The sequence below is a fragment of the Rhinolophus sinicus genome, linkage group LG02 (assembly GCF_036562045.2).
Source record: "Rhinolophus sinicus isolate RSC01 linkage group LG02, ASM3656204v1, whole genome shotgun sequence".
In the NCBI taxonomy this organism is placed as follows: domain Eukaryota; kingdom Metazoa; phylum Chordata; class Mammalia; order Chiroptera; family Rhinolophidae; genus Rhinolophus; species Rhinolophus sinicus.
In genome coordinates this window covers 125950144-125968321 of record NC_133752.1, presented here as the reverse complement: position 1 = coordinate 125968321, position 18178 = coordinate 125950144, and the positions used below count along the sequence as shown (strand labels likewise).

The 18178-nt window shown below is 33.1% G+C and overlaps 1 protein-coding gene across 15 annotated transcripts in view; it reads right to left on the bottom strand.

Annotated features, from left to right (window-relative positions):
• The window catches only part of PPFIA2 (PTPRF interacting protein alpha 2), a 455764-nt gene that overhangs the window by 304415 nt on the left and 133171 nt on the right, over positions 1-18178 (bottom strand). For 2 of the 15 annotated variants that reach the window (XM_074325363.1, XM_074325361.1), the window contains exon 1: positions 12210-12608. The exons of 11 other annotated variants lie outside the window; for them this stretch is intronic. In XM_074325363.1, coding sequence (XP_074181464.1) covers positions 12210-12290 — 81 coding nt within the window. In that variant the 5' untranslated portion in view covers positions 12291-12608. Of the gene's footprint in view, positions 1-12209; positions 12610-18178 lie in introns of those variants that run through there. 2 more of the 15 variants (XM_074325359.1, XM_074325360.1) reach the window with 2 other exon arrangements.

Sequence of the window (18178 nt, the reverse complement as noted above, 5' to 3'; positions counted from 1 at the left end):
CCATCCCTTTTAAAGAGCTTCCAAGAAGTTTTGCACAGCCTGGCTCTCTATATCAGTGAGAACTTAGTCACATAGCCATACCTAACTGTAAGAGAGGATGGCGTGGCCATGTGAAACGTGCCAAACCAAAAATTGGGAATCTTTTAATAAAGAACAAAACAATGAATATTTGGAGGCAAGTAGTAATATCTACTACAGCTAGCCTGAGAAAATGACTTTAGAAGGAAGGCCCACTCTTTCACTTGTACCATATATTAACCACACAGGTTCAGTTCTAATTTAATGAAGGAGGGGATTACACAGAGGCATGAATTTCAGGAAGTGAGGATCATTGGTGGGTGGTTATCTTGGAGGTTAGAAACCAAACCAGGTATTATTAATATTATTATTACCAGTTTCTTATTGTCACGATCATCATTTTTTTTTATTGTAAAAAGTCTACCAGGTACTTGGTAGTTTACTCATTTCTAACCTTCATACAATTCCTTTACATTATTTTTAATCTTCATAAAATTCTTGTGAGACCAGTTTTATTATTTTCATTGCATAGTGAGAGAACTGAAATTCAAAGTAGTTACATAACTGGCCCAAAGTCACATTAGTAGTAAGTGGCAGGATATATATTGACCTGATTCCAAATCGTTTACTTTTTTAATCACAACATGATACCTCTCAGAAAATATGGTCTGCTCTGGACTGATCCTGCTAGATATTAAAAACGCTTGTATAGTGACCACTGCACCTCTTAAACATATCACAAAGTGCAGGAGCTGGAGACATTAATCAACACTAATAATTCTGGTATCTTAAATCATTTTTCTGTAACAGGTAAAATATATTTAATATCAAAGATTATTTTTCCTATATTGGAATAAGATTCCCAATTTTCTTCTCATTGAAGCTAAATTTAAAAATTGGATAAGCAACTAGTGAATTTACAAGCAATCACATAGTAGGGCTTTCTCATGAATTTTCTTATGAACCTGTGATTTTGAATTTGCAAATATATCTTGGCATAAGGGCAGATATTTTATGAAAGCAAAGTCACAATTTCTAGGCATTAATACTGAGATTCAGCAGAAGGCAGAAAGATAATGACCAAACCCACAAGGAGGAATTATTTTTGATATTTGAAAATGGTATAGTACAGGAATAACAACCACATAACACCCCTCTTCTAATGAACACGTATTATTTTAATCAAGCTGTAATTTGAAATCAGAATTTCAAAACTGGTTATTTACTGTAGTGGATAAAGGTTTTGTTTCATTTGACACAGTTTCTAAGTGACAGATAAATCATTAATTAACAACAGATGGATATCATTCTTGACATGGAAATATATTAAATCTGAATTGGGAAATTTCATGACAAACATATGCCCTAAAAGAGGGCTAAACTAAAGTTGTCATTACTGAGGGCTATTCCTTGATTTAATCAGCTTATTTTAGGAATAGCTTGGAATCCTCACAATTCACACATCAATTGGAGTTAAAAATTGGTCCATGAAAGAAATAACTAAATGCCTTCATCCCAACAAATCAAAAGCGTGTCTTTTTAATCAGAAACAGTCTCAGAGACAGCGAGGAAAAACCGAGGATTGCTAGATGCAGGGCGGGGAGGGGGGACAGGGGGGCTCAGGGGGAAGGAAGATGAGGGGATTAGAAAGCACAATTGGTAACCACAAGATGGCCACTGGGATATGAAAGTCAATTTGGGGAATGTCATCAATAATGTTGTAAAGACTTTGTAGGTTACCCGAGATGGACACTTGTCTTATTATGGAGACCACCTCAGGGATGATGTAGATGCCTGATCACTGCACCGTACACCTGAAGCTGAACAATAATAAATGTCAACTACAATTATAGATAGATAGATAGATGATAGATAGATAGACAGATATAGATATAGATGATATAGATAGATATAGATATAGATATAGATATAGATATAGATATAGATATAGATATAGATATAGATACACACACACACATATATCTATATATATCTATATATATCTATATATATCTATATCTATCTATCTATCTATCTATCTATCTATCTATCTATATGAAGTGGAGTACAGCATTAGGAATAGAGACAGTGGAAATGTAATGGCTGTATGTGATGTCAGAAGGGTAGTAGAGGGGGGAGGGGGATATCACTGTGTGAGGGATATAAATGATAAATGTCTAACTATTACGTTGTTTTCTACACCTGAAACCAAAAAAAGCAAAAAAAAAAAAAAGCATGTCTTTCTAAAATAGGATAATTATTTAAACCTCGTGGATATTTAACCTCTGCTCATCAGTTATCTTTCAAATAGAAAGTAACTTTTTAGTGCTAAAAATTCTCCATCTTCTGTCACTGTTTCCCAATTTGTCACATTTCTGCATAGACATCACCTGGAACTCTGTTTAAAATGAATATTCCTTGGCCCTTACCAGATTTCCTGAATCATCTCTGGAGTTGGCACATGAAACCCTACATTTTGGATAGTTATGTCTTCTGAAGCTTGAGAATCTCTATAACAATTCTAAGGAGCTTTGACACCCATTCACAAGAAAGGAAGGAAAAAATAAATTGTAGTCAACAACATAAAATCTGAAAACCCAATTTCAATTCCCAGGGAGAATTTGCATTGATAGTAAGAAGTAATTACAGTCTTAAGAAATTAAGTATTTCATTCAAATATTTGATACTTTAATAATATTATTGAAGACAATGATTTAGGTACACTTATTTTCTACTTGTTCATGTTCAGCCCCGTGGTGAGCACCTCAATTGGCCTTAATGACAGTCCCTTAAGATTGGTAATTCTATTCACCCCATTTCACAGATGAAAAAAAAGTGAAGCTAGAGAGATTATGTTACCTGTCCAGTAGGTGGCAGAGACTGACTAACACTCAGGTCTGTCTGACTTCAAACTGCTATACTACATCATTATAAATGAAAGAATATTTAGTATACAATAGTGATAACTTCAGAAGAAATATTAGATAAGGAAAGAAAACTGAAGCTGATTAAATAGTCTACTAATGTAAAGCATCAAACAGGTTGAAATGGAACACCTAAAGTTCACATGAAGTGTATAGATTCCGATATAATTTAATGGACATTAAATTTGAATGAATATGTTTATTTAAAATTTAGGAATATTTAAATTTTTCTTTTAAAATCTCTACAAAAATAAATTATGTCCATAATTATAACTTCTTTCCATAAATTAAACAAAGACAGCAATATCAACAATCACACAAACACAAACACGCAAGCGAATGAAGCTAATCACCTAATCTTCTGTCAGATACTTAATACTTTATAGTTAAAATGGCAAGTTTAATCAACATGTTCTCAAAATGAAGATTGGTACAAAATCCATTTTTTGACCTATTATGTATTGCAATAATTGCTCCTTAAAACTATAGACCTCATGTAAAATAAGTTATTAATATTTCCTAAATGAAAGAAATGTGTATGCAAATATTTGAACTGCATTATATTATTGTTAAAACATTCGATTCTTTATAAATTAAATATTTTAATATCTAAACAAAATGTTTTAGATGTTAACATTTTATTTAGATGTTAACATCTAAAACAAAAACATAGTTAAACAATAATAAAGCATAATTCTTCACTGAATTTTTATTGTTTTATTTATGATATTGTATATCTTTTAGGATTTCAAAGCCTTTTTTTTTTCTTTTTTTTTTTTTTAGCTTCTTTGTAACATGAATCAAAATACCCCTGTGACTTCCTATAGACCTACTGTAACTTCAAAGATGAATCATCTTAGAAAAAGCAGATTAATGATGTACTAAATAATCAAAACAAAAATACAGGATAAAAGGAAATAGTATGCTATAGAACAGTGTAACATGACATTGTAGTTCAGAACAGTCACTTTTGCATTGATTTTACTGATAGAAAACAATTAAGTATAACATTGTTTTCTATGGCAGTTCTGTATTTTTTTTCCCAACATAATTAAAATTGTGAATATTCAAGCTACAAGAACTGGGTTATGTCCATTTCTCCCTAGTTAAATTGCTTGGTTATCCATTTAATATTGCCAACTAACTCTTTGTGATATAACTTAAAATACTATTTTCTGATATTCTTTTAAAAAGTTATACTTTTTTAATATTATTAAAATGCCTGATAATTTTGGAGATACTCAGAAATTCTTGGACAATTATACTGCAAATAATAGCATCTATCTTGTTGGCTCTCAGAAATGTAAACTACTTTAAATCTTTACATGTATGGAGCACCTAGGATACAAAATGAGCTATTCTCTTTTAATTTGTAGATATTTTGAATTATATATAAATTAGCTAATTTCACAAATGGGTGATTTTAAATTTGCATTTGTATGTGTATCAAACTTGATATAATAAAAGTCATAATAAAGATACAAACTAAACTGAAAAGTAAATTTAAAAAATATATTTTGAAAATACAAAAATGTAGTTATAAAAGAAATCATGTACAATTTCAAAAGAGTACTGAACATCAATGTTCTGAAAACTTACATTCTATAAGAACAAAAAAATTTATATAAAATTAACATCTTGAAAAGTTAAATATATTTTAATGGACTCCCTTATATATGAAATATTTAAAGTGAAGTATTAAAGTGGTGAATATGTTCTCTTAGCATTATGTTTTTCTAAATTTAGAATAACCGAAAATCATCATTTGTAGAATAAATTATGCTATTATTTTGAAAGTACATTAATCATTAAAACAACAATAGCTAATCTTGATTCAGTCCCATCTTTACTGGAAGAAAATATACATTATTTCATAAATAATCCTTTTAGCACTCGCAAAGACCTCATGACCTACTCTTACTCTTTTACAATACTCAAAGAAAGTGAAAATTCAGAAATAATTCCACTTGCTCATAGCTATGCCCTCGTTTTGAACCATTTTTTTAAATTCCAAAGTACACGCTCTTAACCATTATGCAATCTCATTGCTACCAATGGGTAACAGTGGAAAAATTAACTGTGAACTAGAATTAAAAGTGGATTTGGAAATAGAATTATTGAATTGACATGATCGAGTTATAATAAAACTATCGGTACGTTCCTTTAAAGTCAAAGCATTTTTGTCTGTCTACTGTCGAGAACTAAGTAATGTGTTACTGTGACTTGTGAATAATTTTCCTTGAGCTGACATTAAGATTTTTGAGTGCAGAAACCAGGTGTTTTGCTCCCCATTGTTAAAATCTGGCATAATGGGGATGCCCAAAAAGGTGTGTTGAATGATTTCACAAATTAATAAAAAGGTATTAATTTTAGGCAGCCTTCAATTTAAACATGAATTCATTCATTCAATCCAAAAGCACAGACAACTTCTATTTGACAGACACAAAGCTAGGCATCAATAGATAAATATAAGTAGTTACGTAAAATAAAATTTATGCTCTCCACGGGTTCGCAGACTAATGGTAAAGAGAGATAAGTGAAGAACTAAATGTAGTATAATAAATAGTACAATGGACATAACACTATTTACTTTATGAAAGTGTAAGGACAGGATTTAACTTTTATTAAGGTTCAGGGATGATATTCAGGAGGGTTTTGAAAGGGAATGTCAGCTTCCAAAATTCCTTTAGAAAGTAAAGCAAAAACACACATAGAGAGCCAGAAGCATCTAACCTGAATTATGTTCAGGGATGATATTCAAGGTGGGTGATAAGAAAAAAGCTTTCAAAATGTGTTTGCAAAATACATCCAGCTCACATACTCAAAATGATGGTAATTCTGGATACATCAACGTGTCCAAGTATTCCATGTTCCATCCCACTTGCCCCATACTCCTCATTCTTGGCCAAGGTCATTTCATACATTTCTATAGCTTTCCCTATCCTGTAAGCAGATGCCTCACACATTTACATTTACTACTCAGACTTTTCTCTTGAGAGCCAAACCTGGATTTCCAACTGTCTCCTCAATCTGTCCAAAGCTTAACTCAATATATTGTTTTCCAAAGCTGCTCCTGCATATTCCTCTCTCCCTCACTAAAAGCTTAGGAGGTAATCTTGCCTTTTTCTCTTTTGTTTCCTATATTCAGTAAGTTAATAAATTCTTTTGAATGTATGTCTTAATGACTTTTCTCTGATTGTTAACTGCTCTTAGCTCACATTGTTGCACCTCTATTGTGGTCTGCAGATCACACTGCTGCAACTGCTGTTTATTGCTCTCTCACTAACCACCAGGCACTGCAGTCAGTGCATGAAATACTTTATCTCGAGTTTCCTCAATTATTCCCCATTTCCAATCTCCCTCTCCTCCAGGCATTACCTGAAATATAGAGCTATTTTAGCTAGGTATAGGTGAATTAGGTGAAATGTATTTGTGGAACACAGCCAGGGGATCTTACAACTATTTATGTGTTCCTGTGGGGAGGTCATTCTAAATGAGAATATCAGCAATGCCTACATAATACAGAGCAAGACATTCTTCTATTCCATTTGTAATTCAATTCAATACATATTTAGTAATCATGGCTATGTGCCAGGCACTCTGCTTGAGGCTAGTGATTTAACAGTGAAAACAAGGACACAGAGCCCGTACTCAGAACACAGAGCCTAGCAGATTTCTATTAAGCAGAAACCTCTGCAGATGAGAGTTATGATTTCCTACATGGAGCCCCAGGGGCTATTCATTGATTTCTATGGTTAGCCACACTGATGTCAAGCTCATTCTTAAGTTAACAAAGGTGTATATTTAGGAAAGATTTCCCCCCTCAATTTCCCTTTTCTGTCTTTCAGTGCAATTCCAAGATATAAGTTTTTTGACAATTTGGTTACTATATAAATGTTTTTCCAACTAGAAGAATATTGTGTGAGTAAAGACAAAATAAGGAGGTATAACTAATTGAAAGCCTTAAGTTTAAAAACCTAATGAGTCTATAGTACAGTGTTTTGAAGTGGTAGAGCCAAATTTCTATAAACTTCTTAATAAACAGATCAGTGAGATTAGAAATTGTATAACTTGGAATTCTTTTGCTGTTATATTGAACCATCAACACTTTAGGTAGCAAACTATAGGGGAAAGAGCATAGACTTTTGGCTTCCATTACCCTGGATTCAGACAGAAACTACAATACCTACTCTCTGCATTACAAATGACTCTTTGGGTACCTTTTGTAGCATCAGTTTTTTTCATCTGAAAAGCAGGGAAATCATGCCAATTCATTGGGATATTTTTGGAAAGTTACTAAATTGTTGTCTCTGTTCTGGTCCTATCACCCAGCCAAGGCACAATCGAATATTCTAACTAAACAGAAAATACAAGCCTGTCAGTCCTTCCTTAAGTCCAGGATCTTCAATCTTGACTCCAAGATCCTGAGAGGATGACATTCAAATGTATTTTTGTATTCTGGAGTTTGCACATTTTATTTTCAGTCATTCCCTGTGTCCAGCTTACGCTCCAGTTATGCTAACCTCTGCCTTTCCCCGACACCAGTAAGTACCTTTGAATATTGCTTGTCCACCTGCTGACACACCTCCTCTGTTATCTCTCCCACTCATAACCATGACTGTGTACAACTGGACGACAGAGAAAAACCTCAATTCTTTCATTTATCTGGAGACCTCTGCGTATATGACTATGTAATCCTAAAGCCAAGGGGTCTGTCTTTCTTACCATTTCTGTAAGACTACTGTGACTTCATTTCTTTCTTCTTTTTTTTTCAAAGTATGTAACACGTGCCAAGCATTGTGTTAGATATTTCTAATACATTTTAAAATTATCAACACTAAGAAGTTACAATGTGCTCCAAATAATATAAAAGTAACAGTGGACTCCTAGTAGGATCAAAATGACAGAATAGTAAAAAGACTGGTTCTTTGCCAAACAGCCCTAACTACCTCAATCTCATTCAATCACAAAGATATGGCATCCCATACTAATTACCAGTAATATCTTTTGAGTGCAATTCTTCATGCAATTGAGATTTCCAGCTCGCCTATTAGTTTTCCATATATTTGAAGAGTTAATCCTATCTGCTAAATGGGAAAATATATACTAATCAAATTTTAAATTCCTCTTGATTCAATATGGAAAACTCCAAGTAATAAGGAACAGTAAAGAGATGTAAAGAAAAGAAAGTCTCAGAAAGGTTTTGTCTATCTGCCATAGAAGTATATTTTTAAAACAATAAAATTAAAGCTTTTTCTTGATTACTCAAGGAACTATTACCTATTTTGAAGAGTTCAACAGTGGTACACAAAGGCTTAGCATTAAACAAATTTACTTTTATATATCTTTATATATCTTTATGTATTTTTATATATTTTTATGTCTTTAGATATTTTCTTTAGTAATATATAGTTATACCTCACCAACTGCCTATATACTAAAAAGAAAAGATCATGTGTTGTTTACTGTGCTAAATATTCTTATTTTAATCATTTACCTTTCAAATATATGTCTCCAGTGTATTAAACAGAGATACTCAGTATCCATGGTCTAGGGATTGACAAAATCCTCGGGGATTAAAACAAAGCAAAAAAAGTGCTTTAACAGTGGCACAAACAGGCAAGGGATCTCAGAAAGGGCACTTAATAAAGCATGCAGACATGAAGTGAATGTGCAAAGGCTTCATGAGGGAGGTGGCACTTGAGACGAGTCTTTAAATAAAAACAATTTCCCAATGGGCAGTTTCAGTGAAGAGGCAAAGACAATAGAAGCACACAGACAACTTTCTGGGAAAGTGAAGTAAAGCAATACGTCAAAGGGCTTCTTATGCCAGTTAGGGAGATGGATTTTATCCTTTAAGGGATATATGAGATAGTTTAAACATGGAAATGGCAGAGAACTATGTTTTCATATTTGGGGATAAAGTGTCTTTCTCTTGTCTCCAGTGGGTGCCAGGAGGCAACAGTCCATTTTTACACATAGTCCTGGCAGTTAATGTTACTAATGCTAGGGTTAAATGGCAAAGAAATGTATTTTAAACTGAAATAATTCTTCTCTGGGTTCAATAGATGAAAGTGTTCTGTCAGAAATGAATTCCTTTGGTTTGAGGAAGTGGTTTGCAAACTCTTTTATTTTGCCTTTTGTTACTATTGTTGTCCATGAAAGCTTGCACAGAGCAAGGAAGTACAGAATAAGGAAACATTAAGGGCGTCAGAAGAGTGTGTTCCTCTTCCACACTGTCTCCAGCCACTACTGACAAACTCCCATGAAACCTCAGGGCTGTGCACACACAGTTTGAAAACCACCCAGTTAAGACAGTTCATCTCTAGGAAATGAGGGGCAGCGTGTTAGCCCTCAATACCTCTGGGAAGATTAACACAGTAAGTGATGATGAACCAATCTACAGGTTATGCAAAGCACATAAGTGGTTTATTTGCAAAAATAGAGCTATATGTAAAGTCATGTTGGGACATCATTTTGTGGACATAAAGTTAAGGAGAATTCACTGCATTCATATATACTATATTATATACCAGGGGTGCCAAAAATATGTATATACATGACTTGTATTTCATCTTTTATTATTGGTATATATTTAATATTACAATTTTAATGCAGTTTTTCCTTTCTTAAAATGTGCGTAAATTTTTTTGGCACCCTCTGTATAGCCATTTAATTTTATTTTAAAGTGAGTTTCCCATTTGTACATATTTGAGACCCATAAATGGACAGTTCTAATGCACATAGATATTATAATTAATCTTTTATTCTAATAGCATTTGATTTTAATTTTTGTCTATCAAAGGGCAGTCTAGGCAACTACACTATGGAACTTAATTTTGAGTGATAAGTAATTTACTAAATATATAGTACAAATTGGGTGTTGGCATTAACCAGGGTTTAGGTACCTCTGAATAGAAAAATGCTGACAGAAGTATATTCATAATAATATAGAAGAGAGATGGCACACATAAAGCAATTAATTTAAATTAAGTGTTAGATGGTCTATACAAAAACATCATTTGCATGTATGTGTGGAAGTAAAAATATATTTGACTAAATTAAAATGCAATGTAAAGAAAGTCTTGCAATTAAAATATCCTTCAGCTTCTTATTTGTTACCTTTTTACCTTTGAAATGATCAAGTCAAATACATACTAAATCTTACTTAAAATTTAAATACAATTTCAGCAAAAAATGACAAGATAGTTTGAACATTTATGAGAAGGTGAAACTGAAACAGTATTATTTATGCTAAGCTATCTTAAATGTTTTTGCCTGTGTTAACTCTAGTGCTAGAATAATTTTAAGAAAGTAAGCATTAAAGTCTCAACTCCTTGATGCAGAATCAGTTCATAAATGCATTTATGCCATTCCATAATGAGAACCACTTTTGAAAATTTAATCATTTGCACAAGATACATTTTTTTTGAGAAGTGTTATGTTACTTTTACAGCACCTCATTTCTTATAACAGTATTTCAACCAAAGAAAACACATTGCCTTAAAACAGGTTAAAGTATATAAATAAGAAAAGGGATCGTGTTTAATTCTGTACCTTTGAAAATAAAAGCAGAGTCAATTTTATAAACATTTACCTTCATGCTTTAAAACCATCTTTCTTTCTTCCTTCTCTTCCACCAAAAACAAACAATAGCAACGAAAAGTTAAACACATATTCTATTATAAATGTCAAGATCAAATATCATTTTATTAATTAAAAATGTAGGAAACAAAGTTCATATTCTATAGAAATTCAGCACTTCTACTTTATCTGAAATCCTAGAGTGTTTCCCCGAATTGTTATAACATCAATAACAACAACAAAAAAAAAATGAGTGGTTAAAAATCATTCAAATGTGTTTTCAAAGAAAATCATCTGCCAAGAAAGGTGTCAGCAAGACCTTCATGAAGGAGCCCATGTCATGACTGAGCATATGGAATTTACTGACCCTTAAACTTTAAGAGACTGAAGTAGAATACCTAATGTCAAAAGCTGCCCCAAAGAGCCAGCTACAGGATATTGTAAAGAGCGTTTATACCTCAGTGTACGGAGAAAAAAAAAAAAAAAGTAATAATTCTGTAGAACAGCCCTAGGGCACTTGCATTTTCAGTCACTGCCACAATACCCAGATCGCCACTGGGAAGCAAATATATTCTGTAATAGCACAGCCTTGCACTATCAGTAGACATCAGTGTAAAGCAGGAGAGGCAACAGGATTAAAAATAGAAGTACAAAATGGGGAAAGAGAAAGTAATTATATCTACTGCTTATAGTATGCAAAAGCAAGAGACTTTAATACACAAGATGTGCATTTATTCAGAGCCACCTTTTAAAAGAATTCAGACTACCTCTACTCTATTAATTCTCTGCGTCTATTATGGTTTTTTTCCCAGAACATTACAACTATGTAGCTAAAATAATTAAATGGCAGGATGTTTATGTTTCCATAATGTAAAATATACAGAGAGAAGAGGTTCATTTTCCCTTTTCATGTAATGATGACATGACTGAATAACAAAGTAAACCTTAGTACTGAAAAATGCAATTTGAGGATACAAATGAGGTAGAATCTGGTTTAGTTTAGACTGAACAATTTTCTAGATGGATGGCTGATTTATTTTCAGGCAGTTGAAATATATTTAGTAGGTAACAGCTTTGTAACTCACTGTTATATTTATGTTATAAATCATTTTGACTTTTGGATAACACAGAAAATCATCCATCTTACTGAGTTTCTACTTTTCCTCAAATTGAAAAGCATATTAAACTTGATACTTAAGCCTCCTGTATTATTGTTTGCTTATATATTGCACACATAAGAAATTAAATAATAGGAATTATGTTAAATTATGCATATGAAATACAAAACATTTTTCTAATCCCAGAGGACATAGTTTGCAAAGTTCCATAAAATGTCTTTTAATTCTACCCTCTCTGTGATATAAAAGGGAGTGACTCTATAATGTTTACCATATGATAGCCATAAACAAAAATATTAGGAGACATAGCTCATAAATTCTCAAGTATGATACTGTAGAAAAACTTGAAATTCCTATGAAAATTAAGTGTTCACTACTATTTTGCTTGAATTCACAGAGAAGGCCATTTTATTTCCATATTTAAAGCACAGATTAACATGCACATTATCCATTTCTTACATCCTTGTTAATACTTTGCAGTTTTCCTTTCCTTATAGTTCCCTTTATGAAAAGTTTGACTATATATTAACTTCTTAAGTAGTGAAGCCATTTAAAGCACACTTACTTGGAAAGTGTAAAACCGGATCCCATTAGGAGGATGCACTTTAGGGGAGCCAGAAACGGTGCTCGTATCGGAGAAAATCATTTCTGATCACAGAGACAATATAATCCACAAGGAGTTACAGATGCAGAGCAGAGAGCTTAGCGGACAGATAAATCCGTGCATGCATTGAGGGAGGCTGAAGGGTAAAATGCAATCTGCCCCATCCTTCATAGATACCCAGTAATAACATTTTGAACCTTTCTCCTACGTTTGAAATCTAAGATGAAAGGTCATCAGCCACCGACTTTCTGTGCAGTTAGTTCTTTAGAACATACAATGCTTTAAAAAAAAAAAAAAAAATGTAATGCAGAGGGGAAAAAAAGCAAGAACCAACAATAAATGGAGCTTGTGCAGAATCTGGCAGTGCTGTGGACCTGCCCATCTGTTCTCAGTGATAATCACCCCCCTCCACCACAGTCTAGCAGAGTGATTATGCTAAATACCCTGGTTAACCAATAACATACAGTTTCATTTCAGGGAAGCGTACACAGTGTAATTTGAGGACCTCTTCTGACTAACCTAAAGCATGTTTAAAGCTGTATTTAGTAACAAATTATTTTTCTATCATTCTTATTTCTGTATGTTTCCAAATCTCTTTGTTACTCCCAGTATTTTCAACAAGATGTTCAATTTTTGTACAAAGCTCTTTCTTTGAAATTAAAGAATTCTTTACTTTCACTGAGGCACCAGGCATACAATTCAGTAAGGGTATATAATACTAGGAATATTATCAAATAAAATGCACTAAATATATCTACTTCTCTGAATTCCTAAAGAACAACCTGATATGAGAATAATCAGTATTCTATTTCCCCCATCTTAACTCAAAAATCATTAAGTTTCATAGTCAATGCCTAAAAAAGTACATTTAAAAACATCACAACTTTATCTGTCATATATAGAAAACAATAAAATACCTTTTAGATACGTAAAGATTTTTGACTCAAGATCCAAAATTATTAGTTGCAAACATCTAGGCTGCATTGCAAAGCATGTTATTTTTCTATGTGTTTTAAGAATTATTTAGTCTGTAGAAAAGATCATATTCAGATGATTCTACACTTTTTAGAGGTAAAAATAAATGTTCCATTTACACATGGTTCAGAGCTGGAGACTTCAGGAGGACAGAGGCAAAAATGAGCCAAAAGTATTTCTTTGTGAGTGTATCTAAAATGACACAGTAACACATAATCAAGAACCAGAAACCACCTGCTCTGAACCTGAAGTCTATAAAAGAAATATGATGGTGATGGGCTCTTAAAACTTAAATTATTCATTTGTACTTTTGATTCTCCAATGATGATTCAAATTTATATCAATGAGGGTAAAGCAGAAAAATGATTCTTAGTTCCTGAGATGGGACTCCTACATTCTGGTAAATTATGTGAGTAGGTAATTGTGTACTTAGCAAACTGGTATAAATAATAATAATAATAATAATAATAATAATAATAATAATAGAAAATAATTTTTAAATAAATCTTTAGTTTGGGGACAATATTAGATTTTTTAAAAAGTTGCAAAGATAATACAGAGAGTTCTCAAATATCCCTCAACCGGTTTCCCAAACTGTTAACATCTTACATTACTGTGGTATATTTTTCAAAACTAAGAAACTGATATCAGTGCATTATTCTTAACTAAGCTCTAGACTTGGATTTCACTAGTCGTTCCATTAATGCCCCCTTTCTGTTGTAGGTCCCCATCCAGTGTACCACATTTATTAGCTTTCATGTGTCCCCAGTTTCCTCCAGTCTGTAACAGCTTCTCAGCTTTACCTTGTTTTTTGTTGTTTTTTTAATTTAATTTTATTTATTTATTTATTTATGATCTTGACAGTTTTTAGAAGACTATCAAGAAATACTGGCCAAAAAATCTGAAAACATTTATCCATAAAGATATATGTACCCCTATGTTCATTGCAGCTTTATTTACAGTGACCAAGACATGGAAACAACGAAAATGTCCTTTGACAGATGATCAGATAAAGAAGATGTGGTATATATACATGATAGAATACTACTCTGCCATAAGAAAAGATGAAATAATGTCATTTGCGACAACATGGATGGATGTTGAGATTATTATGCTCAGCAAAACAGCCAGACAGAAAAAAATTCAAGAACCATATGACTTTACTCATATGTGGGATATAAAACTGAAAGCAACAAAGGAACAAGACAAACAAACAAAAACTCATAGACATAGACAACAGTTTAGTGGTTACCAGAGGGTAAGATGGTAGTGGGGATGGCAGAAGAGGGTAAAGGGGTTCAAATATATGGTGATGGAAGGAGAACTGACTCTGGGTGGTGAATACACAATGCAATATATAGATGATGTATTATGGAAATGTACACTTGAAACAGATGTATTAGGTTGGTGCAAAAGTAATTGCAGTTTTTGCAATTACTTCTAACCTTTTAAATTGCAGCTACTTTTGCACCAACTTAATAATTTTACTAATGCCACCCCAATAAATTTAATAATAAAAAAAGCACTAGCCAAGCCAAGTTTTCTATAGGGTATCCCCTGCTCTGATGCTTCTGTGTATATTAGTTTTGTTTAATGTTTTCCTCATAATTAGACTAGGGCTATGGGTTTGGGCGAAGAATACCACAGAGATGAAGTGTCCTTCTCATCACATCATATCATTAGGTACCTGATATCCACATGTCACTGGTGATGTTAACCTTCATCACGTGGGGTAGGTAGTATTTGCCATGTTGTCCTATGGCAAAGTTACTATTTTTCCATTTCCATACTCTATTTAGAAGTTAATCACTAAGCCTAGTGCACCATTAAAGAGGTGATAGGGAGGGTGAAATTAAGCTTTTCCTCCTGGAGGTGGGTAGTAACTACATGTATGTTAAATGGAATTTTTCTGTACAGAAGATTTGCCTCTTCTCTGATTACTTTTTCATTTATTTCGGTTATTTTTCATTTATATCAGTATGGGCTCAGGTAGATTTATTTTAAACTTTGGGTGATCATTCAATTTATTTTGATGCTCAAATTGTCCCAGCTTTGGCCACAAAGAGGTCCTTCAGGTTGACCCCCATTTCCCTTTGACCAGCTCCAATCGTTTTGTTTTTTGAGCAAACAAATGATTTTTTTAACTGTGTTTTTCTTTCTCCTGTATAAATCACCTATTTGCTAAAACTATTAGTCTCCTTAACTATATCTTTAATTATCATTACAAGTTAACCTGAAAAATTGTTTCATTTTTTCATAAGTATTTAAGCAGCTATATTACTTTATTTTTTATCCAGTCTAATTTCTTAGCCCATATAGGTTTCATTCCAATGATTCTCAAATAAAATAAGTAAATAAACATACCAGCTGTGGTAATCAGTGGTATATGTGAGACATTCTGCTATTCGCACTTGAAGATATTTGTTGGGACCATATTTCCTCCTGTGTTTAGTGAGGCCCCACAACGTGTGCTCCCCAAAGAGCTGTGAGCGGAAATTACATCTCCAAAACAAATGTAAAGCTTCTTGAAAATCCGGGTTTTAAACGAAAAAATGTGTTTGCCAAATAGATTATTATGGTGTAAATATAACACCGATGTACTTTTATGCTTACCTGTACATTGGTTCTAACGTAATTTAGACCAGACGACTCATTAGATTTCTCACTATTATTGTACAGGAGCCAATAAACTATTTTTCTGGTATATTACATAATCCTGGTATAATCTCCTATTTGCTGAATTTGTATCAATCCGCAAACTATTTTAGCTAGGAATTCTGAAGCTTTAGGGCCAATAAGAACATGTGTTTTCCATTTCTCTTATGTGGGAGGGGAAGAAGTCATCAGGAATTAATGTTAAAAGAGGCAAGAAAAAGAAACAGTATATAATTAATATAAATAGTGTGCTTTATTTTAAATGTTGTTAAAAATTGCCAAAATATACACGCGTCTCCAAACTTTTTTTTTCTATGTAGGCAATTTATGATAATGACATTATTTCAGTTTTCTGAAGACCTACTATTTGGAGACAACTCAACTTTCTCTCTCTGCCTGACATAGAGAAGGTCGTGTCCAGGTCTGAAAGTTGCTGAGGATATAAAATCCTGCCTGTCCATTACAGTTGTAGAGAGCTGGTACTATTGCCAGGCCCTGGAGGCGTAATTATAAAAGATACAGTCTCTGTCCTCAAGAAACTTTAAATTTGGTGGAAGAGACATCAACTAATAAGAGGTAGATAACTAGTAAGACAAATGCAATGCAATTTAATGAATGCTAATGACTAACTTAACCTGGGCCTTCTCTGTCTTGGTTTCTTCATCCCTTTTGGCATTGGTGCAGGTGAGTAGTGTAACAGCCTTGCCCTGGCTACTGGAAGAGCTGTTCCTTTAACAGCGAACATTTGATTTGTTTGTCCTGGATGTGGGATGACTCGTCCTAGATGTGCTTTTTCACATATAAACATTTTCTCAAGTGAAATTAGTAAAGAAACTTAATCTAGTCAACACCCTATTTCTATGAAATCAAGTAAAATTAAAACATTCTTCTCTCAAAAAAATACAGTGGTATTTCGGTTTTCTAACATAATCCACGAGCTCTGAAATATTCTAAAACAGCCAGCAGCTAGGCCTCAGGATTTTGCACTCAGGGGAAGCCGTGTGACATATTCGACTTCTGAGTCGTGTTCAAAAACCAAAGCATTTACTTCCGGTTTACAGCACTCATAAACCAAAATGTTCGTCAACAAAGAGGTTCGAAAACTGAAGTACTACTGTATATGAAAGATAGAATCATAATTCCATACTTCTGTTTAGTACATTTATTTTTTCAAATAGCTTTCTCCAAGATTATTTTGGCTTGTCAAGAAACTTCATTTTTCGTTCGATTGTTTTTGATTTATGCTAAGACTACTTTAAGTATTAACTTGAAAGTGAAAGTATATAGTGCAATATTACTATGTGAAACAAAATTTAATATGCGCATGGTAGCATATCTTTTTTTGGTGAAAGATATATCTTGAGAGATTTTTGGGAATAGTCAGTTAATGTCTACCACTCGGAGAGTAAATAATATGTCCACTTAAATTGCTACGTATAGACTACCCCAAAAAACCTCTCAAGCTATATCTTTTACCAAAAAAAATAAATTAAGACTATGATCTCTAGAAAGTTTGACACCAGGCATCTCAACCACTTGAATTTTTACAGAAATAAATTGAAAATGAAAAAGTAAAATGGTAACTAAATTGCACGTTCTTAAAAATGTATATAATAAAGTCCTGAAATCAGACACTTGTTTTTAATAGACAAACAGAGAAGATTTCTAGAAGTCAACTAATACATCCTTCTGCCTCTGGAAATAATTACTCTTTAGCCTTCTGAAATGGATGTTATCAGCTTGGTTTTTATAAAAAGTTCAAAAAATATCTTAGAGCCTACCATTTCATATCCTGTCAGGAGGATTTGGCTCAAATCCATCACTTCAATGTAATTTTTTAATCAAATAACTGCAGATATTCTGCTTCAAGACAAGGAACTCTATATAACTTTTCTTTCATTCATTTATGGATATTGGGCAAAAAGCTCAAAAATTTGATAGAATGACAAGAATTTGAGGAGTTAAAGGAATACACTGAAAAGAAAATGTCATACTGGACAAAGAGTGGGAGAGTGAGAGCAAGAGCAAGAGTGAGAGACAGAGAGAGAGAAAGAGAAAAAGACAGAGGCAGAGGGGAGAAGAGGAGGAAGAGGAAGGGAAGGGAGAGATATCACTACAATTTACACCATATTACACCATAGCACTGTAGGATAACCAAGATTATTATAGCTAAGCATTCAGTTAGAAGCCATGCCAGATGGAGTGAAATTTGCAGCCCAGATGGGCAATATATCCTAGTTAATCCATATGAATGGTAATGGAAGCTAGTTAAGAATATATTTCCAGCTAGATTATCCATC